We start from the raw sequence: 27,008 nt of genomic DNA, 5'->3' as shown, positions 1-27,008 counted from the left end.
GATTAATTTCTTCTGACTGGTGCTCAATGGCTCTGATTAAGCAGAGCAGGATTTAATTAGCTTGTTTGGACTCCCTCTAAGCCCGTGCCAAAGGTAGGGGAGTCTCAGTGGTTGACTCTCCCCAGGCCCTTACCAAGAGCTGATGTGGGCCTGCAGGACCTTCCCCTTGAAAAGCAGAGACCACTGCCTGCCCTGCCAGGATCCTCCATCAGAATCCTCTGACCACCCTTTACCACCCAGGATAGGTGCCCTTGGCTGTGCTTAGTCCCAGTGACACCCACGGGGCAGGCACTGGGGAATGATAGGAACAGGGTGGGGTTTGATGGGGGACACAAGTTGGTGGCCCCACCAAGGAGACACTACTGTCTTCCCCAACAGCATCTCATCCTCTGAACCCCACGCCTCTTGGCACAAACCAAACTTGCCCTGCCACCAAGACCTTGAATTTAAAGTAACCCTGTTCTCTGCCTGATTTACTACCAGTTGCTGGCTCCTATCCTCTTCCTCCGCCTGTCTCCTTTAACCCATTTCATTATCTATGCTAGCTTAGGCTTGTCTATGTGGGAACATCATGGTGAAGTTATTGCAAAATAGATGGGCTGTGAATGTAAAGCGTGGCAGCTATTCCCAGCAGCTCCCTGCGTGGCAGCTCCAATTCCTCACCCGCGATTCCTGTGCTAACCTCGGCTGCAGGCAGGCACTGCCAAGTGCCGAGCAGGAGCACCCATGTGGGACATGGTTCTTGGGCTTTCCCCAGGGAAAGCTGGGAAACCATGCTGCATTCCCATAGTTGGCACTCCTGGGATTTTAACTCTGTGGCTTCCTGTCATTGCAGAGGAGACAAACTGAGGTAGAAGGCACAAAGGGAGAAAGTGAGAGAGATAAAGATGAGGAGCAGGACTTCCCTGTCTGAGGAGCACAGACAACTTGCAAGCCCCTAACTCATGCTCATGATTTGACTCCCAAGGAATGGGGCAAAGGCAAAACCCAAAATGTCAGACCCTGGTTACCCTGTTGCCCTGACAAAGTGTCACCTCTGCTCACCTCTTGCCAGTGCCAGCTGCTCTGGGCGAGTAAGGTTCTCCTTGTTCCCACCTCCTTTGCCATTAGCCTGCATCTCCCTGCAAGAGACATTTTGCAATGAAATATCCTCTCCCCAGGCAAACCAGCATGCAGGGGCTGTGGTCCTGCAAGGTAACAACCCCAGCCTGGCTCCCAGCAGTGCTGCTGACATTCCCATGTGGTGCTGTCTGTGTCTGACCCTGCTCCTCCTCTGTGGCTGAGTTCTGGTGGCTGCTGTGTGGGGCTAAGCAGGGCACTGGCATGAGGTGAGGATGCCTCAAGGGGTCACATTTAAGTGCTGTCTGCCAGACTCCCATGGCAATGGCATAGCAGGGACCCTCCCAGGACATCCCCGCAGAGCTGTGTGTGCCTGCATACCCTACAGACGATGGGATGGTGCCTGTGTTGGAGTTTTCTCAGTCATCCCACAGGACAACCTGGGAGCTGTGCCCCATGCCAGCCGTTCTCAAGTGAAGGGTCGCAGCCTCTCCAGTGTAGCAGCAGTTTTCAGCTGCCTTGGGAGCCAGGCAGAAGCTCTGCTGCACCACCTCAGTATCTGCTGAGTATCTGCACTCACCCCCCTGGCCTCGGCAAGGAGGGGTTTAGGCAGGGAACAGGCGCCCAGCCGGTGTTACGGGATCTAAATCCAGCTCTGCTGGGTCTGGTTTTGAGCCTCCTCTCTCTGCTGGGGCAGAACATTTGGGTCCTATCTCTCCTATTTCTTCTCCAGGCTGAGTCCCTTATCTGTCACCTCTTCCATCTGTCTCTGCCTGATATGTGCCGCCAGCAGTGCCCTGAGCCAGCCACCCCCTCCAGCGCCCTGCAGCGGGGCCAGAGCACCTCTGACAGAGAGTGACCTTGGGATTTGGAGCAGACTTTCCCCCTGCTGCCACTGGCCCCGTGGGTGCTCCCACAGCAGGGTGGACCAGTGCCAGGTGCGTGCATGGAGCTGCAAATCTGCTGCGAGTGCGGTGACAGTTTGGGTAGGTACTTATTTTAGCAGCCTTATTTTAGGTAAAAAGCTGCTGCAGGGTGAGCTGTGGTCCAACTGGCTCTGCTGCCCACGAGGGTTTCCTCCATCGCTCCTGGGAGTTTTGTGGGAGGAAGGGGGACCTCAGGGCTATAGGAAAGGTTTTCCAGTCAGCAGCCTGCCATTGGAGCCAGTGTCCTCAGGGACACTCGCCTCTGCAACATCCTCCAAGGTTGTAAACCAAACTCTTCCTGCTTGGAGGGCTTGCTCTGCCTCTGTTCACACACCCAGCCATGCATGGCCACCTTGCTTCCCAGCAGGCAGTGAGGAGACCTGGCTGGTGCTCATCCATCCCCTGCTCTGCAGAATGCAGTATGTAACAGACTCAGCCCCAGGCCATAGACCATGCTCCAAAATGAGCCCTTTCCTGCTCCCCCACAGCACTGAGCACCCCTTTTTCTAACTAAAAAAACCCCCAAACCAACCCATTTTATCAAGCCCAAGTTTTCCTGCCTTGCACCTTCACTTTGTCATATGGAAAGGCTGTGACTGGCTCTCCCCCTGGGACCTTCAGAAAGAGAGCCACTTCCCCCCAGCCCAGCTTTTACCTTTACTGTTTTCAGCTCGGTCTCTTCCTTCTTCCTTCTCCCTCTGAGCACTCACCGTTCATGCAGCCTGCACAACTTGCTGACCCAGCACTCCTGCCCGCTCCTCCATCCGTTTTGCCTCCACACGTAATGCACTTTGATAATTTTCCCTAGGAAGGTCGTGCTCAGCAGGTCATGGTGCTGCATCGGGGGCTGTGACAGCACAGGGAGCACCTGCACCTGGGCTTCCCTCACCATCCACCCCACTGCTTGGCCCAGACACCTCCAGGGATGTATTTTTGGAAGCCCCAGAATACCTAGTTAGAGGGCTGCCTGCAGGATAGGTGCTCCTCTGTGATGGCCCCGCTGTGCTGGCCATGTCGTGTCACTGGTCCCAGGGAGTTTTGCACTAAGCCAGGCTCAGTGCTTAGGCTGCCCACAGCCTCCCCACATCCTGGCCCTGGTTGCTGCCCGATGAGTGGGGAGTGGGCAGAGGCTGGTGACTGCCTGCAAGAACAGCCCAGATGTGAACCCCAGCCCAGATGTGCACAACAGCCCAGATGGGAACTGCAGCCCAGCTCTGCCAATGCCACAAGCTGAGGGATGCTTTGTGCCAAGGCCACTACCCTGATGCCTCCTTCTGCTCCCAAATCTCTTCTGGGGGCTTTGCCATGCCCACAGTATGCCCATGGCCACTGCTATCATCCCACCCCCAGAGAAACATGAGAGCCATTGCATGAGGCCCAGCCAAAGCCTTTCCTATTCTGATCAGTGGAGGCGTGGGCTGCTCACCACAGGGCCTCGTTAGCTTAATGAATGAATTTCAAAGCTGGGCTTTTAGATGACATTTGGGCATACAGCTTTGGGCAAAAGACTTCTGGAGTGCTAGGCTAGAACACAGTCTCCATGTCTCCAAAAATCTGCATCTTCTGGTTTCTGAGTGAAATAATAACCAAACCAGGAGACTCATAAAGGAAATCAGCAAAGACAACTACTTTTATATGTGCGCTTAAGTATTTAGGTCAGTATTTTTAGAATAAATAGCCGTGGGTTGGTTCCTATCTTTTCACTTTCATTTTTCACACTTCAGCTTCATTTTCCTGAATCTGGTTATACTGAACCAGCAATTGGGTTTTTCAAAGCACTCACACCTACCAGTGTGCTGACCTCACTGCCTCCTGCTTCTCCATGGCTCCTCTGGCCTTTCCTTCTCCTCTGAGGTATCACCATGGTTAGGAGCTGTATCTGTCCCCCTCTCTATAAAGATTCCCCCACAAGCTGGTGAGGGAAAGGAGGAAATGGGCTGCAGTGGGATCAACTCTGCAAGGGGGTGAGGATCTTTGCTGGTCTGAACCAGGAAAGGGATGCACGTGTGCACTGCCATGGCTCTCGAAGGGTGTGTGTGGCTCCCTGCATGTCCCCAGTCCTGCTCCCAATGCCATCCAGTCCTTCCTGCTCCAGAGAGAGCCCTGGCCACGAGCTGGGCGTTGCACCCTGCAGCCTGCTATTAAAAGCAAACCATCTAGAAGAGTCCTTCGGAGTGAAAGCAGCTTTTAAAGGAAACATTGGCAGCCTCGTTTGGCTGCAACAGCGCCTGCTCCAAAATTAGAAGAGGCTCAGAAACTTAGGATGGATGTTACTGCAGCAGAGTGGGGAGGGGGGTATGAGGGGGAGGCTCCAGCCTGCTCAGCCTCAGCTGTGCTTCCCCAGGAATCAGGATGCTGCTCCATAGCTCATTGATTGAACTTTTTTTGAGGGGGGAGAAGAAAAGATTGGCATGGGAAGAGAGCATGGGGCACAATGCCTGGCCAGCATGGAAATCCCAGGCATGCACGTGCTGTTGGAAGAAGCAGGGATCTCTGCTGTGCTAAACACGCTCCACAGGAGCAGAGGAGATGTGCCAAAGCCTCTTCATGACTTAGCTCCTAATAAACACGCTGAGGATGGGAAACGAGCCCTCGGCTTCCCCAGCGTGGGTGAGTGGCGAGCTCACGCCGGAGATGCTCCAGCCCTACAAGCTGGGGGGCCTGGGGGGCACGGGGCACGTCTCTGCTGGTCCCTGGAACTGGGGCTGGCCTCCTGCCTGCCCTGCATCGCCCCTGGGAGAGTTTTTCCCGAAGTAAAGCCTTCCTCCTCTCCGGCTCAACGGCCGCTTCACCTCCAAGAGTTATTCACAGATAAACTCCATAAATTTGGGGGACAGCCATTTTATCACTCCTGGCAGCTCTGTGCATTGCCTGCCACAAGGTGAAGCCGCGGGAGCTGGGAAGGGATGGGAAAAGCAGCTCCCAGGAGGGCTGGAGCAGTGGGGTGCCTGGCCAGGACCAGCTCCACTCTGGGACAGCTGGGGCCATGGCCAGCCAGACCCTCCCTGGCTCCTGCTGCCCACCTGGGGTTTCTGAGGCTTTGTTAGATATAGGGAGGCTCCAGAGCAGCAAACCTCCTCCTCCTCCCTGCCTTGCCTCCATGGATGATTTATTTCGACACGCGACTCCATCCTGTTTTGCTGCATCACTCCAGGCGTGTTATTGCTTCTGGCCTGGGCTGGTGACATCCCTGCACCCATCCCTGACTTCCTGGGAGCAGAAAGCAGTCCTCAAGCCTTTGCTTCTGGGGATTGTCAGGATATCAAAATGCTCCCAAGTTTTGGTGGTTAGTTGGCCTTTCCTGACCTCCCAGAGCAGCTTCCCTTCTCCTGGCCCCTTTCTTGAACTGTTGGTTCATCACTGCCTGGCAGCTTCTACCCCGGCATCTTTTGGATGCCCATTGCTGGGAAGAAAGCCTGTGCTTGTCAATTCACTGGTAATATTCTGCTGCAACATCACCTGTGAAAATAAACCCATTAAAAAGTGTCCATCCTTAATTGTGCCCTGCACTTACAAAGGTGCAGTAGCTCCAATGGCTCCGTGAGCCTCCAAAGTGTCGTGGCCCTTATCCATAGTGGGTATGTGGGCAGCGTGCTCTTGCAGATGGACACAGAGCTATACAGGCTGCATTCCTGCCTGGCATGCTTCACCCCAGCCTGTTGCAGGACTGTCTTCCCACCAGGCACCACTGCTGGCAATTTGGATTTTGAATTTTAATTTTGACCAAGCTATAGTCACGTTGCTCCCTTTCCCTTTTCCCATGGGAAAAAACAAAACTCTAGGGCATGAAGACTGCTGGAGATACTAATGGGGAGGACAGGAGAGGGGCTTCCATCCAACACACTCCCTTGCACCCCTCCAAAACCGGCTCACAGCCTCCCTGGAGTGCCGCGCAGCCATTGAGAGCAGCTAAATTTTTGTCTAAAATTCCATATCTTCTAATAAGGCTTTTCTCCCTCTAAACCTGTGAGCAGGAAGAGCCCCCTCCTCGTCTGGGCGAGATTTCCACACCTCAGTGGCGGTGGCGAGTGCTCTGCATGGCTCGCATTCAAATGAAGCCGGCGCAGGCAGGCGGGCAGCGGTACCGGGGGGCTCCCAGCCGGCCCCACGATGGTGTTTTTGGGAAGCAGTCATCCGCCTGCCGTGGGGTCGGGGTTTGTGTGGCTGGCGGGAGCTGCGGTGTTGGGGTTTCCTGTTTATTCGCGCAGCTGTGCCGGCGGTTGGAGGAGGCCGGGGCCGGAGGGAGGGCGGCGTTGGCTCGGAGCATCACCAGCGCCAAAACATCGCCCGCGCCCCGAGCGGCTCCGGGGAGCGAGGCCGGTCTGCAAACCCCGACCAGAGAAAGGCTTTTTATGAAGGCAGCAGCAGCAGCCATTCGCTGGTAGATGCTGCGTGCGCGTAATTAATTAAATTGCGTAATTAATAACGCTGCATTATTGATAAAGCCATGGGGTGCAACCAGGGGGTGAATGCCACCCTGACCCGGCAGCCTGGGATGCGGAGGTGAAGCCCGGCGCTGGCAGCACGCGAACCCGCACACGGTCGCGGGCACGCGTGGGTGCGATGCCCTCCCGTTCCTGCGCTCCCCCGCGCCAGCAGCAGGGTGGGCAGCAGGGCGGGCAGCGGCGCCGTGCTCCGGTCCCGGTTCCGTTCCCGGTGCCTCTCCCGGCCCGGTCCCTCCCCCCTCAGCGCTGTCCCCCCCGGGGCCGCGCGGCGCCGCGCGGGCGGGGCGGGGCGCGGAAGGGGCTTCTTGAAACCGCCGCGCGCTGATTGGCCGAGCCTCGCTCCGCCCCGCCCCCTTCTCCTCGCGGCTCCCCTGCCCTCCGCGGGGGCTCCGGGGGTGCCGGAGGGCGCCGTCCCCCCGCGGTGCCCGCCCCCGGCCGCGGGGACAGGCGGGGACGGACGGGGATGGGCGGGGCAGGCGGGGCGGGTAGCGGCTCCGGGCCGGGGCGGCCGCGGCTGAGGCGGGGGGGGGAAGCGGGGGGAGCGAGGGGCGGGGGGTGCGCGCCGCGCGCCGCCGCTCGGAGCAACGGCGCCCCCTGGCGGCGCGCGGTGGCGCCGGGACCACGCGGGGGTCCCGTGTCCGTGTGTCCCTCCATGCCCGTGTGTCCCCTCGTGTCTGAGTGTCCGTGTGTCCCCGGTATCCGAGTGTCCGTGTGTCCCCCCTGTCCGTGTGTCCCCCCGGTGTCCGAGTGTCCCCGTGTCTGACTGTCCCCCTGTGTCCGTGCGTCCCCCCGTGTCCGAGTCTGCTGTATCCATGTGTACCCCCGGGATCCCATGTCCCTGTGTCCAGGGATATCCTGTGCGTTTGTGTCCCCGTGAGTGTCTCTGTCCCTGTGTACCCCCAGTGTCCTGTCCCCATGTGCACACGGGTGTCCTGTGTAACCCTTCCAGATGTCCAAGTGTTCACAGACTGTCCTGGCATGGCCCTGTCCTCATGTACCCCCTGAGTGCTCCTGTCCCTGCAGATTCCTTGGGATTCTGCCTGCTCCTGTGGACACCTGGGGCTATTCCTGTCCCCTTGCTGTTCCTGTCCACCAGCACCTCCCGAACCTTCTCCAGAAAGTCTTGCTTCCCACTGCCTTTTCCTGCTGCCCAGGGAACCCCTGGTGCTCCCCATCCCCGTCAGGCTGGGCTCTGCCTGGGTGCCCATGTCACATGCTGTCCCGTTTAAACAAACCCTCATTACTCTGAGCTTTGGTATCTCAATTCAAACCAAACAAAACCCCACAGCGAGCCAGAGCCTGGCTCAGCCCCATGGCACACAGCCTCCCTCATCCTCTCCCTGGCAGGGTAGGCAAGCCGGCCTTGAAATTAAGTAAATACCAATGGAGAAGTTGAAAAATAGGTTACCTTGTAATTGATTTTTTTTTTTTTTTTGCCTGCAGCTAAAGAAAAATTAGCCTCCCTGCTTGTGCAGTGTGTTTGAGAATGTACTGGGGTGTGTAGTAGCTGAGGGGGTGACATGACAGCTCCTTGGCCCAGCCTTTCCCGCTACCTCTCTCCTGAGACTGGCTTTTTTTTTGTCCCTTTCCCCAGGCTTTAGACTCCAGGCTCTGGCAGGGAAATCTGAAGCTCTGATAGCTTGGAGGAGCCAAGAACAGGACTCCTGGCAGAGTGATGCAGCCCTGATCCCGTGCCAGGAGCTGTGGGAGAGCCCTGCTCTGAGGGAGACCCAGGCTCGTGGGGTGCCAGTTTATCACCCTGTCCTACCACCCTCTGCCTCTGTGCCAGCCAGGGCTGCTGCAGCTGCCGTGGGCAGCACAGCCTGTCAGGATGAGAGCGTGGTGCAGGGCAGGGCACCCCAGTGCTGGTCCTTGAGTGCTGGAGGGCTCATTCTCCCTGGTGTCCTTTGTATTCCCAGCCCAGGCTCTCCTCCCTGGTGGTGCAGAGCTCCTGATGCAGCAAGACATGAGAGTTTGATTTATGAAGTGCATTAGTATCACTTTTTCTCCTTTTCTTCATAACGAGCCATTTGTATGGCGGTGCATGTGTGCTGCCCTCCCTTCTTCCCATTGGTGCCAAGGTTTTGGGGACCTTTTCCAGGGAAAAGAGATCTTCAGCTCACCCACCCTCGCTACATTCTGGGAGTGTGGGGTCTGTGCACATCTCTTCTCAGGGGCTGTGGGTGCAGATTGTGGGTGATGACTGCACCCCGTGGCTGGGAATGGGATCCTGCTAAGGGCAGTTTGGGACACCTGGAAGCCTGTCCAAGCCCCTGGTCTCTCAGCAGTACAGGAGAGTTGGGGTCTCAGTCTCCATTAACCCTGTTCTTAGTGTGGGTCCCACTCCACCTCACAGAGTGCTGGGATTAGCTGTGGCTGCATCAGCACCATCCCCTTAAAATCTGAGAAAACCTACATTTCAACAAAAATCCACCTCACACCTCAGCCTCTTTCACCCACTGCCAAACCCCTGAGCAATTCATCCTCCCAACTACTCCAAGAAGCGATAAAACCAATAGGTCATTTTTTTTTTTTCCCGCTCAGCAGTAATTAATGGTTTAATTAACACTCACGACATCCAATTCCCCTTGCAGTGCATGAGCAGCCCCTCGCTGCGAGCTCTCCGGTAGCTGGGGGTGGAAAGGGTTAGCCGGGAGCTGGTGGGAGCCGCCGGCTGGAGGCCGCCCATCTGGCCCGGATTTCTCCCGAAACTGCAAAGTTCTCCTCCTCCCGAGCAGCAGCGGCATATCCAGCACGTTCCACAGCCCAATCTGCTTTTGCACGGGCTTGTTTGCGCCTCTCGCAGCCCCGAACCCGGGCGCCATCAGCACCCCTCGCTATTTACCCCGAACGATTTTCCAGTGTTTTAACACCAATCCCTGAGAAATTTTAGCCGTCCCAAGGAGAATAGCTGCCTGTAACCGGCTGCTAATTACAAGTATGAATGTCAATTAATTCATTTAGCTAATTATCCACTCTCTGAGCATCACGCACCAAAGAACTGTAAAAGACGGGCATATGGTGATGGATCAGAAGGAGGGAGCTGGTGCCGGAGTGCGCTCGCTGGGCGGCCGGGGCGAAGGGATGCAGGCAGCCTGAGAGCTCGGGAATTACAACATTATGCTAATTGGGCCTGGAAAACATCAGCCCTCTCCTTGCAACTTTTGTTTGGAGGCTCGAGCGTGGGTCAAGCATCTGAAGTGTTCCTAATTATGCTGCTCCCTCTGACTCTGACGAGTGGGAAGAATCGGTTTTGCTGTACGGAACAAAACTTTTGATCCTAATCTCTGGCTGCAGAAACAAACAGTCCTAAGGAGGGAGGGAGAGATCCCTGAAGAGCTCCCTGGCCAGGGGCCTCCGTGCTAAAGGTGGGGAGATGTTCTGGAGGATGCTCGCTGCGATCTGGTTTGCAGGGCAAGTGGGTAGAAAACCATCCTGGTGAGAAATATCTTATTTGCTGTCCCAAAAGACAATGCTTTAAAGGAAATGTTATTTTCTGAAACGATGTGTTTTAATCGCATAAGGCACCTACAAGGCATGGAAGGCGTTGTGCAGGGTGGAAGGGCCTCTCTGTTGCTGCTCCTGGAATGAAGAATGCAGATTTTATCCAAGTAGCTGAGCAGTGAATGCTCAGTGGGGTTAAAGTCCTCAGGCAACAATCTTCTTCCAGAGAGAATCTCCATCACCATAATCGGATCAATCACCTGGTGCAATGCAGCGCTGCTTTCTCCATCCCCCAAAGGCTCCAAACCCCCTCAGGGGGTCATCACCCTGAGCAGAGCCCCACCTCCACCCGGCCCAGCCCTTGCAGAGGTATCCAGCTGTTCCACATCCCCTCTGCCTGGGTCTAGGGCTTTGATGAACGTTTTCCAAAACCAGCCTAAAATTTAGGTGGCTAAGGCAGGGGCTTTTGTCTTGCGTCAGTGCTTTGTTATTCTCATTTACCGAAAAAAGAGTGGGGCCTTATTTCCTGTTGAAATTGCTTAATTATTTCTCTGCTGGCAATCCAGTGGCAATACTTGTGCTGCCGGTGCCTGCCAAGAGCTTTGATCAAACTCTTGTCGGTTGATTACCAAGATTCACTTGTAAAAGTGTGCAAATCAAATACAGCTACACCCAATAGTCATTAATGCGGTGACACGGCAGTTTGCATTTTATTTCCTTGTCTAAAAAAGAAAGGGGGGAGTTTTGTGACAAGCCTTGTCAAGCCCTTTCAAAGGCAGCAGTGTGTGTTGGATTGGCTTTGGAGAAGTTTTGCCGAGGCTTTTCCGGACATCGAGCTTGGTGTCGGCACCTGGGGCTGTGGGGAAAATACTGATATTATCAGGTAGGTTTAACTGAGTGCCCCTCGCTGAGGTGATGGGGGGAGAGGAGGATGATGAGTGGGCTGGGGAGGGGATCTCAGGGCAGGAGCTGCTCTCTGGAGAGGGATGAAGGAAGCAGCAGCACCCCGCTCCGCAGAGCTGCTGGTGCCTCCCTTGCTCTCCCCGGCTCTTCCCGGCTCTGCAACCATCCCGACACATTCCCGGCTGCATCCCGAGCCAGCATCCCGAGCGCCGGCCATTTTCCAGGCGAGCGCAGATCTGCCAAGCGCTACCTTAAGAAAAGTTCTGCGTGTCCGTATTTAAGGAAGCGGAGGGGGTGTGCGCTGGCCCCGTCCCAGGGCTCCCAGCCAGCCCGGCCTCGACGCCCGCGCCCGCAGGTGTCCGGACGCTTCTCCTCCGAGCCAGCCGTCGCCTCAGCACCTCCCGCAAATGCTCAGCTTCTTCTGGCTGAGGTGAGGGCTGGGGGGAGCTGGGCACGATGGGGGGAACCCCAGGGTTGGGTGAACGGCAGCTGCTGTGCATACTTGCACTCCTGGCGGTGGAGCGGCGGCTTGTTATGGCTTGCATGGGCGCTGGGCGGCTCTTTCAGGGGGAAGATGTGGAGTGAAAGGCTCTTGTGACCCCCTGCCCACCCGGGTGATGCTTTCTTGCCTTTGGGGTTTGCAGCGAGCTGTGCTGCTGCTCCATCGTGGTCGGCACTGGCGACGTGTCCATGGGGACGTGGCATCCTCCGGCTGCAGCGGGGACAGCGGGCGAGAGCTGGGAATATCAACCCCCTCCGGGTCTTTCTGGGTGTGACAGCAGGAGTTCTGAGGGCTTTGGCTTGAATCAGCTTCTTTTCAGAACAGGGGCAGATATTTGGGATATACAGGGCTGCTGGGAATGGTGGCGGCGTGGATGCACTGGGGCTGGCAGAGGCAGTGTGGGTGGCACAATGCCATGGTGGTCTCCACCCCAGTAACCTCAAATGAGGTGGTCTTGGCCATGGTGACCATGTCACCAAGGTGTTCACCTGTGTTTTCCACCCCAGTGGTCTCAACCATGGTCTTCCCACTGTGGAGAGTACAGAGTTAAGACCACCAGGGTGTAGAGCTTTGCACCAGCTTGGTCTCCACTCTGGTGGTTTCCAGCTTGGTGGCCTGAAACGTGGTTGTGTTGATGTTATGGCAGTCTCCTCCCTGGGAACACCGTGGGTGGCAGGGCAAAGGTGCCTGGGCTGGGCGGTGCTGTTGGGTGTCCCCATGCGTGTGAATTTTGGGCCTGGCAGTGTTTGCAGCTGCACTGAGGTGACATATGGCTTTGTTCTCCCCCTGCACTGGAGCCAGACCTTTGTCCCCCGGGACACTCCCTGGGGAACTTCGTCCCTGTGCCAGCAAATCGGCACCAGCCTTCCTGGGAGCCTCATGGGAGCTGCAGGGAGCACTCGGGCAAGGGTATGGATGGGGCTGTGGGCATGGCCAGGCTGGGGATGCTTCACCCTATGGTGGAGAGGGATGTGAGGGTGCTGGAGGTGTCCCTGCTGTGCTCACCCTGAAGCTTTCCCATGGGTGATGGCTGAAAAACCATCAGCTCCTTGTAAGAGGAGTCATCCTGCGCCTCACTCTTGCCTTTGACCCTTGGTTTGCCCTTTCCTGGCCACATACCTTGCTTTTCTCCATGAACTCTAAAGAAATGTGATGTGTGGTCCCACTTGCAGTGTATCCTGGCCTTCCTTCTGGGCTGGCCACCCTCCTGAGGTCCCACTGAGACCCACTGCAGGGAGCTGCTGTGTTTCCTCACCATGCTGAGACCTGGCAGTCCCTCTTGTCCCAGTGGGGCCACGTCCTGAGCAGCAGCTCTCACGCTGGGGATCCTGCTCCATCCTGATGTGCATGGGGTGATGGGGCTAAGCTGTGCTGGACATCTCCAGTGCCACTTCCAGCAGCGCTTTTCTGCTGCTGGCAGTGGGACTGGCAGGCCAGGTCTCAGGGGATGGACAGCCTTCACTGCCCTGTTGAGATGGCAGAATTTCCCAAAGTAGGTCAGGTTAATTTTTTAACGCGTGCAGATTTGCTTGTTACCATGGATATTGCTCAATTATACACCAATAATCCACCATGAGAACTTCACTGTCGCCGCTTTCTTCCCCACCATCTCCCTCTTTTTAATTTAAATATTTCCAGGGAGGGGTAAGGTTACAGGGCTGGAGTGAAGGGTAGGAGACAGAGCCAGGTGAGGGAAAATGGGAATTAGGTATTTGAGAGATGGGGTAGTGAGAGAGCTCTGAACGCAGGTGAGGATGGCTCAGGGTGTGAGGCTGCCCTGCTTTGCCCAGACCTGCCCCAAACCCAGCACTTGGGATCCCTACCCCACTTTCACCATTGTCTCTCCCTCTCATCCACTGTCTTGGGAATGGCTGAAGCAAACACCCTGCTTTCAGTGGGCTCAAGGACTTGAGGGAACCACTGTTCTCCTGCATCTCTGCCCAGCATCATCCCAGGGAGCTGCAGCACCCACGAGGGCTTGTAGTGGAGGTTCATGCACAGTGGTGGTCCCCTGGTGATTTCTGAAGACACCAGCACTGAACTTCACAGAAGAAATCTTCCCTGGAGCTTATGGGTGTTTTGGTGCTATGGGACACCCCTCTGCCAGGGTATAGAAGAGCTGTGGGGTCTCTCTCTCCAGTATTTGCAGGGTTGTTGGTGTGTTTTCCTCTCTGTGTCTTCTCTAGTTTGCTCTGTGGGCTCTTCGGCAGCACAGGAAGTAAGCGTGGCAGGAGGCAAGCAAAACATTCTGCTGGAAGGGATTTTTTTCTCTAACGCAAACTTTTTTTTTTTTTTTTTTTTTTGGGGGGGGTAGAAGTGGGTCACTCGAGGGGTGACAGAGTAAGAGCATCATCACCTGGGTACTGCATCCCGTTGCCATAGTGACCCGAGGGCTGCATCAGTCAACAGCTTTAAAAATGTGACAGCTGAGTGAGGCTGAAGATTCTAATGAGGACAGACACTTGCTCGCTTGGTGTCGATAACAAATACTCCATAAATACCCTCTGGCTGATGGCTCCGGGTCTCCGGAGCGCGGCCGGGGCGCTCCCCTGCCCCGGGGAGGGGGCGTGGGCTGAGTGCCTGGGAAAGAGCAGGGGGAGGATGCAAAGCAGACAGCTCCGGGTGTTTTCGCCCCCTCCTTCTGCTAACGCAACCCAGGGGACAAGGTGACACGATTGCAAAGCCAGCGGCAGGTTTGGGTTTCCAAGGAATGTCCCTCTGGTGCTGTTGGCTGGGGCTGCGGGGTGGAGCAGGACCACCCCCAGCCACCGCCTCGTGTCTGCAGCTGGGCACAAACCCATCCTGTTAAACAGGAGAGTAACTCTTGCACCGGGTCCTTGCAAGGGCAGGTGAGACATCAGGAAGCTCCCAAACCTCAATAACAAGCCTGGGGAGGTCATGGGACTAGGGAAAAAGTCATGGGGCCAGGGAAAGCAAAACCCAGTGCTGCTGGGGCAGGGGTGGGAGGCTGTGAGAGGCTCAGCAGTGCTGTTTGTGTCTTGTTTGGTACTGACCACTCTGTGTGATGCCCCAGCTCCTGATGGTGCAGGAAGCAAATATACAGCTTCCACTTTTTTAATCCCACACATTGGGAAAAGAGCTGCTATCTCCAGCAGCCTGGATTTTCCTGCATGGGAGAGGGATGTGTGCTGGGAAACTGGGAGTATGGCAAGGGCCTGGCAGTGTTGTGTTTGAAAGCAAACTGTAAATATGAAGCCTCTTCCACTTGTTTTTGCTGCAGCTCCCACACTGCTTTTCCTTGCAATGCCACTACAATGTCCAGCTGGGACACAGCCTGCAGGCACCCAAGGACACACAATGCCCTTGTGGAATGCCAGGGCTTCGAAAGCAGAGGGGCTGGAGCAGGGCACGGCAGCATTGCTGGAGTCAAGTGTTTCCCATTTGCTGTCCCCAGTACCACCCATGGCAGCCTGAGCCCTGCCTGCTGCCAAAAATATGCCCCGGGCTGTCTTGTGACTGCAACGGTGTCACTGCTCTGGCCAGGGGAGCTTCAAGGCACAGTCCTCTGTCACATGTAGCAACACGGGAAGCACTGACAGCGTCACTGACTGAGGGGTTGGCCACGGCCCTGCAACGTATGCTTGGTCCAGCTCCCCAAAATAGCTGGGATTCTTTCATCTGGGCTGGTGAGCGTGGGACCTGACCCCCATGGAATGGCAGGCACCTGCCCCAGGTCTGCCCTTCTCCGTTTCAGCTCTGACAGGCCCCTGATAGGTGCTGAGAGGGGTCAGTGGTGTGGGGAGGGATGTCAGCAAGGGCTGTGGGGACAGGGTGTGACAACCTGCCACACACACTGCCTTGTTCCCACCAGGAAACAGCCACCCCAATCTCTGCCAATCCTGCCATAACCAGAGCCACTCTTCTCCTTTCCAGGTGTCTCTTAAAAATGGTCAAGGGGAATATTATAGTCCCTGAAGACATCTTGAGCTTCTGTTGCAATGGCCTCCAGGTACCCCCCGTGCCGTGCAACTAACCCGTGGCTCCTGGTTGTGCCGCCGGATACTAACCCAGGCTGTGCCAGGCTGTGCCAGGCTGTGCCAGGAGTGCTCCCAGCCCTGCACCGGACCTGGCTGCACCCAGGCTCTGCCAGGAGCTGCTCCCAGCCCTGCACCGGACCTGGCTGCATCCCCTCCCCATCAGCATCCCCTCTCCATCAGCATCCCCAGCCTCATGCTGGCTACCGCAGGGCCAGGGCTCTTCCCACGGTTAGCAGCTTCTTCCCTAAAACTCAGAGCTGCCAAAGGCCGGGAAAATGCCCGGCGGGATCTCGGGCCGGGCTGTCTGCTCACTCTGCAGCAGGCGGCTTTGGAGCTCTTTGCATTGCTGGCTCGTACTCTGGCTTCCCAAAATAGCTCTGTGCTACTCGTGTAGGCGGCTCTGCGTGCCGGGAAGCAGCCGGGAGGTTCACAGAGGGGTTTGGAGGTTTCTGGAGGGGCTCTGGAGGCCAGGGGTCGGTGTCACTGTGGGATGGGGACTCCTCTGCCATCGACCGGGCTCGGTGCGCTCGCTGCCGGCTCTGCTGGGGCGAGGTTTGTGCCGCTCCCGGGATGTCGTGTACCAGTAGCTATGGAAACAGAGGTTAGACCCGCTGGAGAAAAATGCTATTCTGAGAGCCAGCGAGCTCAAGGCAGTCGGGAAAGCTTCATTTTCAGCATAAACCCATCTTTAAAAGAATCAGGGCAGAGCAGAGGGCAGAGAAGCCGCTGCGGTGGGACTCTCGCAACAAGCGCCGGGCGCAGGAGCTGCAGCGGGAGCAGAAAGCGGAAGGAAGGGCTGTGACGGAGCCCAGACAGCTCCTCGTGTCTCCTCAGTTACTCACCGGGCTAACTGAGTTCACCCCTTGTGTAACACGACTCGCTTGACATCTCCCACCAGCTGTTTTCCCTGCCAACACCGCCACACCTCCTCTCCTCCCACCCTGCTCCCCACCGGGCTGCCAGGGAAAATGTGCCCAGCAAAGGGACAAACCAGCAAGGAACTGATTTTACTGCCCCAACAACCCCAAACTGAGGGTGCTCCTCCTCTGCTGCTTGTACCACAGAGCTTCCAGCGCTTCCTTTGGTGAAAGGGGGGTGTTGGTGGCAGGTGTGCCCCAGGAAAGCAAACCTACCCTGTTCTGCAGCACCCTATAAAATGAAGATGTCAGGGAAAAAAATTCCTTCCCAGAAGAGTGTTTAACTTTGGGAGGGGTTTTCCGTGGTGTTTGGGAGGGCGCAATGGGGTTAGGTGATAAATGGCTCGAAAACTTGGAGTAACCCCCTACGGAGCTTTATTTTTAGAGGGTTTTTTCCCTTTAGGCTGCCAGCACCTTGTCTTTGGCAAGGGCTGGGTGGGTTTGTTGGTGTCCAAGGGCGTGCAGGGCTGAGCTTCTCCCGGCTCTATGTGGGGAGCATCTTCACGTGTCACTGTTCTCCCAGGGGATTTGCTTCCCATTTGGGTAAAACGCCGCTTTTGTGCCCCACAGGGCTCGACCTCTCCACGCCGTGCCGGGGAGCCAGAGGAGCGGGAGGAGGCGCCGGGGGCCATGGCGAGCCCCTTGGCGAGCCCCTCGGCTTACCGCAACCCCACCGAGGTGCAGATGAGCCAGCTGGTGCTGCCCTGCCACACCAACCACCGCGGCGAGCTCAGCACCGGCCAGCTGCTCAAATGGATCGACACGGCCGCCTGCCTCTCCGGTGAGCCATCCCCTCCCTCCGCTGCCCTCATCCTGCTGGGCTGCCGGCACCGGGCAGCATCCCCAGGAGCCAGCCCATCTGCAGCATCCCTGGCAGCCAGCACCGTGCCTCGGAGTGACGCCAGCTGGGGACACACGTCATGCCATTTTGCTGAGTAATTAGAGAGCAAACAGGAGCAGGACAAGAAGGGGAGGAGACGTGCACTGCAGCATGCATGCTGGCTTGGGGACAGATCAAAATCCCTGCCTGCTTCATTTGTAATGCTGCACTTTTCTTTGCCTGGTGTGCAGGGCATGGGGAGATCGGGCTGGTGGCACCCCTGGCATCCAGCAGCAGTTGGAGTGGGCTGAGCTCCTGCACTCAGCAGGGAGCTCATCAACTCAGCCAAGCGAGGGGAGGTTATGACAGGGAAATGGGTGCAGTTCTGCAGTTGGACGAGGCCCCCAGAGCAGTTTTGCAGCCTGAGGTTCCTGGGGTCCCAAGGGAAAGCCGCACCGGCAGAGCGGCTTTGAAATATTTGCTGTTTATGGGGAGATGGAATCAGCTGCTGGTGCAACTCCACAGATGCAAACTCATAGAAGGAAAGCAAGTACCAGCACACCCTCCAAACCATTAAACATCTGCAAACCCACAGTGCTGTGAGAGGAAAAACCCCAAATCCCACTCTGTGTGCAAACACAGCAGCGGGCATCAGCAGGGAAGGGACCCTGGCTGAGTGTCACCGGTGTCACCAGCTGGGCCAGAGGAGCCCTGGTGCCCCTCTCACCCTCAGCACATTGCTGCAGCTTGCTGATGCAGTTTGTTTTTCCTTTCCAGCCGAGAGACACGCCGGCTGCCCGTGCGTCACAGCTTCCATGGATGATATCTATTTTGAGCACACCATTAGGTAAATACTCCCCACCGCAGGGCATGCGCGGGGGTTTTTCCCATCTGCCAGCTGCAGCGTGGACAGGAGCTGGAGCTGGAGCTGGAGCAGTGCTCCTGGGAGAGGAGGTGTGGTGGCAGTGCCAGGCTCACAGGGCAGCCAGGGGCTGGAGCTCAGCCTGTGCTGCAGAGCTGTGGAGGGACTGTCTGCTCTGATTTATCCGCTGTCTGGTCGCCTGGGGAGATCCTGCTGCGTTGGCTTCCCGGTATTTCCCCCAACGCCAGCTCCTCCCTGGCTTTGTTCAGGAAACAGCTCTGATTTAGTGTTCTGGAAAACTCAGTTCTTGCAAATCGTGCCTCTGGAGCGGCCGTGTGGGTGGCTGAGGCGTGGTGGGGTTCACCCACCCAGCGGGTGCTGGGGGACGTGGGACCTCCCAGCTTTGGGAGATGCATCAGGCTGGGCATTGCCTGGTCAAAATTCCATCCCAGGCTGGTCCTGGCATCCCCTGGTGCAGCCCCACAGAGGTGCCCCCTCTGATTCAGGCAGCATTTGGGATATCCTTTTTCAAGAGACAAAGTTTCTCCTGACCTGAGGGGACAAAAAGCCTCCCAAGGTTCCGTCCTCATCCTCCACAGGCTCCCAATATTGAGACCATTCCCACCCAGCATTGTCCTCCTTTTGTACCCTCAGTAAGCCCAGGTATTGCCACCCACCTTTACTCATCTCTGAGAGCCCCCACACCCCTGTGCCTGTCTGTTCCCACCTGGGTACCATTCCAGGGGGCTGCATGGGGGTTTGCCATGCTGTATAGGATCCATGCAGTATAGGATCCATGCTGCCCAGCAGTTCCTGCCTTGCTATACGTATGGATCCATGCAGCACAAGATCCATACTGTGCAGCTCTGCCTGCTGGGGCAGGCACCAGTGTGGGCACCCAGGGCTGGCACTGGGGTCCCTGGCTGTCAGCTGATCTGTTTGGCACTGAGAGGTCTGACTCACTCTTGTGTTTTACTGTCATTCCCAGGAAATGCTGAACTCACACTTTAGCCCTCTGACATGAGGTCCCTATTGCCCTGGGGCTCAGCTCCATGGCAAATCCACAGTGTGGGCATGTGGTGCAGCCATGGTGCAGAGCATCACTGGGGCCCATACCCTGCTCCTGGGACAGCTTTTCCTGGGACACTTTTCTCAACCCTCCTGAGTTTCAGGAGCAGGGAAGAACAGACCCAAGGCCATTCCACAGCATTACATCAAGCCCTGCAAAGCATTTGTCCCTCCTCTGGGGTGAGCTGGGCACTGCTCCAAGAGGGCAGGGAGTTTGTGCTGCTCCTGGCTCAGATCCCACTTGCTGTGGTCCAGCTTAAGGCTCCGAGCAAGGGGCCTGGCAAGGATTTCCTGCAGAGCTGTTGGAAGGTGGAGGAGTTTTGTGTCAGATCTCCTCACGCAGCTGTTTGTTCTTTCTGCTGCCCTTGCACTGTGGGGGAGAGGCAGTGAGGAGCTGGAGGCACTTGAGGGCACAAAAGAGACCCCAAATTATATCTGGCTTAAAACTCACTGGCTGGGCAGCAGATTGTCCCCATCCTTCATCCTGCTGTGTGGAAGAGCAACCTCTGGAGAGGATCACACATACCCTTAAGTGGGGCTTGGTGTGGCATTTATGGCTCTGGCTTCTACTGTTTGATAAGCACAGAGAAGATAAAGCATTTTTGGGGCTATATATAGACACGTGGGGCTGCCAGTCTGCCTGCCTGGCCCCTTGCCCTTGCATGCCCGTCACACAAACCCATCCAGAGCATCCATCTGGCTGCTTCCATGGCCTCTAACCCTGTCCCCACGTTTGCTTTCTCTTTCTGCCCAGCCAGCCATCTGTAAGCCCTGCTGGGCAGCGGGACGGGAGGAGCGGTGTCGGGTACGGACGTGTTTGGCCCTAGAGCAGCCAGCCTAGCACAGCACTGCCGTGAGTTGGGAGCCTTAACCCCACTGACGTGGCATGGCATGGCAGCAGAGGCTGCTCACATAACCCTGCTAACGTTCTGGATGTCACCAGCCTGGGGTCCGTGCTGGGGGACAGCCAGAGGCACCAGCTCCTGCCACTCCTGCTCCAGCCAGAGCCAGCGTGCAGAGTGTCATTTACAGAGCTCAGTTGTAGAAAAAGCTACAAAAAGTGTCAAAGCACACTCTGACTCTTCCTGTTTTCTGGTTTTGAGAAGTGGCTTTGTTTTCCCACTGAGTTTTCTGGCACTGGCCTCTTTTGGGCAATGAGGAATATTACTGTTTTAAAAATTCATTTGGTAAACACTGCTGTTGGTGTCACTGAAAAGTTAAATTTGCTCATTCCATGGGTGCCAGTCTGGAGTAGCTCAGGCTGCAGGGCCAGAGTTGTTTGTGTGTGTGCTCTGAAGCCTGCTGAAGGCACAGAGAAGAGCAACAGTTTGCTGCCAGCAGATGTTTCATTTAAGAAATGATGTAAAATGCCCCTGGCTGGACCCTGCCTCTTGCCATCTCCCAGCATCTCCATTGCTTGTGGGGAGACCCTGTGGCTGGTCCAATTGTGCAGGACAGTGGATGCAAGGCTGGAGGAGCTGTTTGCTCTGGCAGGAATGTGCATGCCCATGAGGGGAGGGGGTGCCAAGTCAGTCTCAGGCACCTCTGCACCCCTCGAGCAGCACCCCAGACCTGGTGAACCTCCTGCACACAGCTGCTCAGGGTGACATCTCACTGCTCTCATGTCTCAGGGGTGGCTGTCCCTGTGTCCTGCTGGCCATCTGGCATGTCCCACAGTCCCAGGAAACCTTACCACAGCCTTACCAGTGGAATGTTGTGGCACCTCAGAGGGAGCTGCTTGGTGACTGTTGTCCTCCAGTAACCCCTCGCTGTTTCTCCTCTTCCTGTTTTTCAGCGTTGGGCAAGTTGTGAACATCAGAGCCAAAGTGAACCGAGCCTTTAACTCCAGCATGGAGGTTGGTGTGTCCCCTGCTCCTTCCCCCCTTGCTGTGTGCCCGTCCCCACCAGCCACGTGGCCAAATCCCCAAATCCTCCCACGGTTCCCAGCTGTAATCCTATGTGTTCACCTCTCCCAGGTGGGCATCCAGGTGAGCTATGAAGACCTGTGCAGCGGGAAGCACTGCAGCATCTGCAAGGCATATGCCACCTTCGTGGCACAGGGCCCCTTGGGCAGCAAGGTGAGCAGTGGCTGGTGGCTGGGGTGACAGAGGCTGGAAGGAAACGGCCTCTGGGCTGGGCTCAGCTTTCCATCTGCTGTTAATGGGTCAAGGATCCCTTGTCCCATGCTTGGGGGATGCATGGTGGGGGCTCTCAGCCCCACTCTGGGCATGGAGGGCACTGCTTGCTGCTGCTGCTGGCCCCCAGCAGGACTGTGCCCTGCCCCATCCCTCTGCAGGTGAGGCTGGAGCCGCTGGCCCCGCAGACAGAGGAGGAGAAGATCGAGTACAGCATCGCCGCCGAGCGCCGCCGCATGCGCCTGGTGCACAAGGACACCCTCAAGGACCTTCTCACCAGCAGCTCCCAGGAAACTGGTACTGTGCCCTGCAGCCCAGGCTCCCAAAATAGCCCTGACACCCGCTGGTGACATCCCATTTCCCCAGCATGATGCTGGTGGTGATTGTCACTTGGAGGTTTGGGAATGCCTGGCTGTGGTGGGGCAGGGATCATTCCCACCATCCCAGCCTCCAGGAGGTTTGGGGGGGTTGGTGCAGTGGGAGGGCAGCTGTGGGAGAGGCTGGTGGGGTTCTGGGAGGGGGGTCCTGCTGGCCATACAGCACCCTGAAGGCTGTTATCCCCCCGTGCAGAGCAGGAGACGCGGGACGGCAGCGGGGCTGTGCCGGCGGGAAGGACACGGGTGGAGAGTGTGGAGCTGGTGCTGCCTCCACACGCCAACCACCAGGGCAACACCTTCGGAGGGCAGATCATGGCCTGGATGGAGAACGTGGCCACCATCGCAGCCAGGTGACCCGGCAAGGGCTGCAGGCTCAGGGGATGACATGCCTGGAGGGGACACGTGGCTGGGTTTGTTCACAGCTGGAGTGCAGGGATCCTCCAAAGGGATGGTCCCCAGCATGTCACCCTTGGGTGACACTGCACAGGGAGTCCCACAGCTGTGTGCTGCTGAGGGACCCCAGGGAAAGGTTCACACTCACTGCAGTTGCCTCGTTGTTCCTTCTCACGGCTGGAATCCAGGGGTGACATTTTTTGGGGTCGGGGTGTGTTCATGGGGCTGCCATGGCGTGGGGCCATGGCCGGGGGGTGACACCTGTCCCCACAGCCGCCTGTGCCACGCCCACCCCACGCTGAGAGCCATCGAGATGTTCCACTTTCGGGGACCGTCGCAGGTCGGAGACCGCCTGGTGCTCAAAGCCATCGTCAACAACGCCTTCAAAAACAGGTGTGTGCCAGGGCTGGGGGAACCCCTTCCCACCCTCCCCACGGCCCTCTCTCCCTCATCCCCTCTTCCTGGCAGCATGGAGGTGGGGGTCTGCGCCGAGGCCTACGGCCAGGAGATGTCCATCAGCCGCAGGCACATCAACAGCGCCTTCATGACCTTCGTGGTGCTGGACCAGGAGGGACATCCCCGCTCGCTGCCCCTGCTGGCACCCGAGCCAGGGGTAAGGACAGCTGCTTTAGCCTGAGGTTTTTCCTTTGCCCCGAGATTACTCCAGAGGGACATGAAGGTGGTTTAAACCCAGTTTTTTTTTCTGAAGCAGCCGAAGAGAGATTGCTGGAGATGGTTTTCTTTTGTTTTAAGGATTGTTTATTGTTTTATATCTCAGGGACTTTTTGCCTGGCCAGCAGTGGTCTGCTCAGCCTGGTATCCATGGTGGAATCTGCCTGGTGAAGGCAGGGCATATCTTATATAGTTTGTACTACGTATTACATGTTTACAAAATTTTCCCAATACAATACAATTTTATTAAATAGTCCAGCCCTGACTCCATCCAATCCAAGAGTGCCAACGTGTCACCCAACACAGATGACATGGAGAAGAAGGAGGAAAAGGTGTCCACCCCCCCAAAATTCTTCATTTCTTATTATAAACATTAAAAAAAAAAAACCCTATTTATTTACGTTTAACAATTTAATTTACACTTCACTAATTTTTGTGGCTTGTTTTTATTTTTTTTTGTGCTGACAACTTCCCCCAGGGGTTAGAATTCAGCACCTGTGACACCAGGGTCTCACTCAGAGGTCTTTGAGACCCTTTCCAGGAGGGTTTTGAGACCCCCAAGGAGGCCAGGGGTATGCCCTGGGCTCCCACATCTGCCCCCAGCCTGGCAGCACAGGAATCCCACTCTGCAAAACAAACGCAGGTTTATGATGATGGAAATGAAATTGCTCGATAGCAAGTGGATTAAATTGATTGCTCAGTATAACTAATAAAATAAACCGCTTGCCTGTGCAAGAGATGGAGATGTATTAGCCATGCAAGGCTTAAGAGGGTATTGCCTGCAAATTCCAGCTCATCTTTTCTCTAATTTAAGGGAAGGAATGTTGAGGTTGTTTTTTACTTTTCAAAGTATCCTAATCCCATAATTTGCTGGGATCCAAATATTTAGGGAAATCTGTCATGGGATCACAGCAGCAAAGTGAACACTTGTGTCTCAGCTTCTCCTGGGCTGACTCTTGTCCAGCTCCCTGATTTTTTGATGCCTTAAAACTAGGACCTCCCACTGTGATGGATATAATCTCATGGCCAAAGTTGGGGACCCTTAAACCTCCACTCATCCACTTTAAAATGCTACACTAGCACTTTCTTCCAAATGAGCTGCTTTTTTGGGGAGCTTATTTTCCCAAGGAGAGGACATTTGTAGGATATTTCAGGGTCTGTTTGCAGCTTTGCAGTCACCACAAGGGTTTTCCCTCATGTGCCAGTGCCCATCACTTGATCAGGGCATGCTGACAATGCTGAAATAACTCACAATTAATCACTGACCACCACTGCAGCGTGGCCAGGGTGGCAGCTGGCAAGCAAGGGGGAGCTTCACTTTCCAGTCCTTCCTTGCTGATTGTTTTACCCACCCCCAAAAAGGTGTGATTTTTTTTTTTAAATCCTCCTTTTCCTATTAACTTAATTGTCTTTTCCCATTTATCAGGATGGAGAAAGGAGGTACAGAGAAGCCAGTGCTAGGAAAAAAATTCGGCTGGACCGGTGAGAAACAAAATGAGTGGGATGTGGAGATGGAGGAAGGAGGGAAGGGGGGTTCAGCACTGGGGTGCAGGGACAGTCTGGGAGTGGTTTGTGTCCCCTCATAAGGGAAACTCTTCCTTTGCTGCAGAAAATACGTTGTCTCCTGCAAACAGACTGAGGTGCCACTCTCCGTGCCCTGGGACCACAGCAACAAGGTAGGATGGTCCCTTGTGGGAGCTGCTGCCTCCTGCTCCCCCTCCTGCTCCCCCTCCTGCCCCTGACATGCTGCCCCTGCCCCAGGTTTATCTGAGCTACAACAACGTCTCTGCGCTGAAGATGCTCGTGGCCAAAGCGAACTGGACGCTGGCCAGAGAAAAGGAGAAGGTACTAAATACCCCCTGTCCCCTCTGCCTCGGCCCCAAAGCAGGGGCAGTCCCTGGGAGGGAGTCCCAGCTGTGCCCTGTGCTGCCCAGGTGCGGATGTACACGCTGGAGGAGGACAGGTTCCTGTCGTTCCGCATCGAGATGTCGGTGCGCGTGGCGGCCGGCCGAGCCTTCTCCCTGCTCTCCAACCTGCGGCGCCGCCACGAGTGGGACTCCCACTACGTGTGAGTGCTGCAGCCTGCCCAGAAACACACCCCAGGCTCAGCCTGGGCTTCAGCATGTCTCTGGGCTGTCCTGGGAGCCAGTCTGGTGCCTTAACACCCTCACTGTGTGTCCCTGGTTCTGTCTGGGCTGATGGCTGCGCTTTGCTGGAGAAAACACCTGTTTTGGGTCTCCCCAAATATTTGGGGTTTGTAAATGTGTAAGGCCCAGATTCAGGGGGCACAGCAGGTTTCTGTGACAGCTCCTCTTCCCTTGCAGGCGCGCTGATCTCGTCCAGAAGGTGGATGATGATGACATGATCTACCACGTGGTGAGCCAGAAGCTCAGGAACGAGAACAAACCGCAGGACTTTGTTATCCTGGCATCCCGGCGGAAGCCCTGCAGCAAGGGGTGAGTGTCCAGCCCCAGCCCTGCCCCCTGCCACCCCAGCTGTGCCAGCTCAGCGGGCTCTCTCGTCCCCAGGGACCCCTACGTGGTGGCCTTTCGGTCGGTGACGCTGCCCACCCACCCCGCCACAGCCGAATTCACGCGCGGCGAGACGCTCTGCTCCGGCTTCTGCATCTGGCCAGAGTCAGAGGAGATGAGCAAGGTGGATGCTGTGGGTCCCCACAGCCCATGGGGGAGGCTCCTCCCTCCCCTGTGCTCCTGCTGACCTTGTGCTGTGCCTTGCAGGTGGCTTATTACAACCAGGCCATGCCAGGGTACCTCAACTACGTCACCACCAACGTGGTGGGACTGTCCTCTGACATCTGCTCCACCTTTGAGGCCTGTGAGAAGTTCCTGCTGAAGAACAAGGAGGACCTGATCTCACGGCTGCAGGACTTCTAGAGCCACAGCCCCCTGCTGACAGATGGACAGACAGATGAGGGGACACTGCTGTGGTGGAAGGGAATGTGGGATGGTGGCACCCAGACCCTGCCTCCTGGGGTAGAGGGCCATCACTGCACCACCTCATCCCTTGCACTGACATGTCATACCTTTTCTTCTTTCTTTTTTTAAAATTTTATTTAGAAATTTTATAAGCTGATGTACAGGACATGGTTTTCTAGTTCACTTAACGCTACTTGAATCTTTATATGATCCAAAATCTTCCCAAACCAGATTTTTTTTTTTTTTTTACTAGTTCTTGGTGGGGCATAACTGGTTCCTTTTAAGGCAGCAAAGGGAGAGAGGGGGCAGTGATGTGGGGAAGGTGCTGTACCCCTCCCTGGTGTAGGGGTGCTGCTGGAACATCCCATTCTCCCCAGTGCTGCTCCTTTTCCTGGGCAGGGCTGGCAAACAGCTCCTGCTCCTCCTGGGCTGAAATCCCACCCCATGGGGGCGTGGAAGGAGCAGCAATGAAAGTGTTTTGAAAGGAAAAACATCCATATGTGGTCTGGGTGAGTGTCTGCTCCAGGGGCTTGCTGTGTGCTGAACTTGGAGCAGGGATCCTGCACCCACAGCACACCTGGGGCTCAGGGTGGGGTCCTGTGAGGCAGGGGTGGTGCTCCATGCAAGTGGCTTTTGGGGACTGCTTGGAGGTGTAGCTGTCATGTCTGGGACAGCCCTCCCTCCGCTGGGTGCACCAACACCTTGAGATGTAAACCCCAAACTGCCTCAGAGATGCTGAAAAAGGAAAAGACAGAGTCTTGTTTCCTTCAGTCTGGGAAAGCCAACAGAATGGAGCAGGGGTGACAGTGGAAATGCTACTCGTCAGTCACAGCACAGGGGACATCTGCCCTCAGCCCCCTCCCAGGCTGTCCTGGTCCACACAGCCAGAGGTTTTCTGATGGCATTGAGGTTTCTGGAAGGCTTGCTGCCTGCTGGAAAATGAGTGAGCCCTGGAAGCCCTTAGGGACACAGAGCTTTGGGCACAGCAGGTTTTAGAGGTGCCAGCTGTGCCCCTGCCTCTGGCTCAGAGCTCTGTGCTTAACCCCAAGGATGGGTTTTGTAGAGCTTAACCATGAGCAAGTGATGGTGATGCTGTACTTGGGGTGAGGTGAGAAACAACCACAGGGTCTTTCCCAGAACCCCAGGTGTCCCTCTGCAACACCCAGTCCCTTTGCCACCCAAATTCCCTGCACAGTTTAAAAGCAGAAGGAGCTCCTGCCCCTCTCCTGTGGCCACCAGCCAGTGGCTCCCAGCCCTGTGGCCATAAACCCCTAATCTCTGCTGTATCTCCCATCATAAACATCTCATCTCAAGGCCTGGCATGGCTGTGCCCCAACCTCCAAAAGATAAAACTACCTTAGGCTGAGCATAGTACAAAACATTCAATTTTTATAGAGCCCTCTTATCTCCCAAAACTCAGAGCAATCCTGCCTTTTTATCACTGGGACAAGAACCATCCTTTCTACTAGGAATTGCTGCTGCTTGATTAAGTGGAGGGGATGATGTATTTGCCTGAACATTAAACTTTAACTGACCTCTCCTTCTCCTTAA

At 56.1% G+C, this 27,008-nt stretch overlaps 2 protein-coding genes and 1 long non-coding RNA gene across 13 annotated transcripts in view; 2 read left to right on the top strand and 1 right to left on the bottom strand.

Moving 5' to 3' along the window:
• Nucleotides 1-5,921, bottom strand: part of LOC306805622 — an 8,088-nt gene extending 2,167 nt beyond the window's left edge. The window contains exons 1-2 of the long non-coding RNA XR_013775248.1: nt 2,641-5,921; nt 1,045-1,121 (exon numbers count right to left, since the gene is read on the bottom strand). This is a non-coding gene — a long non-coding RNA (uncharacterized lncRNA). The remainder of the gene's footprint in view (nt 1-1,044; nt 1,122-2,640) is intronic.
• Nucleotides 1,860-27,008, top strand: ACOT11 (acyl-CoA thioesterase 11). Of its 11 annotated transcripts, none has more exons than XM_079313493.1 (18): nt 11,020-11,207; nt 15,174-15,249; nt 16,765-16,975; nt 17,792-17,861; nt 19,699-19,749; nt 20,740-20,800; nt 20,921-21,022; nt 21,241-21,376; nt 21,650-21,806; nt 22,123-22,242; nt 22,318-22,462; nt 23,948-24,003; nt 24,131-24,197; nt 24,283-24,366; nt 24,456-24,589; nt 24,846-24,977; nt 25,050-25,176; nt 25,260-27,008. In XM_079313493.1, exons 1-18 carry the CDS (start codon nt 11,185-11,187, stop codon nt 25,413-25,415), a joined length of 1,908 nt encoding a protein of 635 aa, XP_079169619.1. In that variant the 5' UTR covers nt 11,020-11,184; the 3' UTR covers nt 25,416-27,008. The 11 variants fall into 11 exon arrangements, with proteins under 11 accessions (XP_079169623.1, XP_079169624.1, XP_079169616.1 ...); XM_079313489.1 differs by lacking the exon at nt 11,020-11,207 and adding an exon at nt 12,034-12,188; XM_079313495.1 differs by lacking the exon at nt 11,020-11,207 and adding an exon at nt 14,907-14,926.
• Nucleotides 1,966-6,667, top strand: LOC306805618 (uncharacterized protein). Its single transcript, XM_079313552.1, has 2 exons — nt 1,966-2,045; nt 5,960-6,667. Exons 1-2 carry the CDS (start codon nt 2,006-2,008, stop codon nt 6,385-6,387), a joined length of 468 nt encoding a protein of 155 aa, XP_079169678.1. The 5' UTR covers nt 1,966-2,005; the 3' UTR covers nt 6,388-6,667.

Source organism: Erithacus rubecula, assembly GCF_903797595.1.
Source record: "Erithacus rubecula genome assembly, chromosome: 10".
NCBI classification, from domain to species: Eukaryota; Metazoa; Chordata; class Aves; order Passeriformes; family Muscicapidae; genus Erithacus; species Erithacus rubecula.
Note: the sequence above shows the minus strand (reverse complement) of the source record. Positions and strands in the feature narration are given on the sequence as shown.

What these genes read in the sequence shown, in the direction of transcription:
- LOC306805618 (XM_079313552.1), top strand. Translation starts at nt 2,006, where the DNA reads ATGGAGCTGCAAATCTGCTGCGAGTGCGGTGACAGTTTGG. An exon ending in CGAGTGCGGTGACAGTTTGG is followed by an intron (nt 2,046 to 5,959) that starts GTAGGTACTTAT and finishes ACCTGTGAGCAG; the next exon opens with GAAGAGCCCCCTCCTCGTCT.
- ACOT11 (XM_079313489.1), top strand. Translation starts at nt 12,049, where the DNA reads ATGGCTTTGTTCTCCCCCTGCACTGGAGCCAGACCTTTGTCCCCCGGG. An exon ending in AACAACGCCTTCAAAAACAG is followed by an intron (nt 22,243 to 22,317) that starts GTGTGTGCCAGG and finishes TCTTCCTGGCAG; the next exon opens with CATGGAGGTGGGGGTCTGCG. An exon ending in TGGCCAGAGAAAAGGAGAAG is followed by an intron (nt 24,367 to 24,455) that starts GTACTAAATACC and finishes TGTGCTGCCCAG; the next exon opens with GTGCGGATGTACACGCTGGA.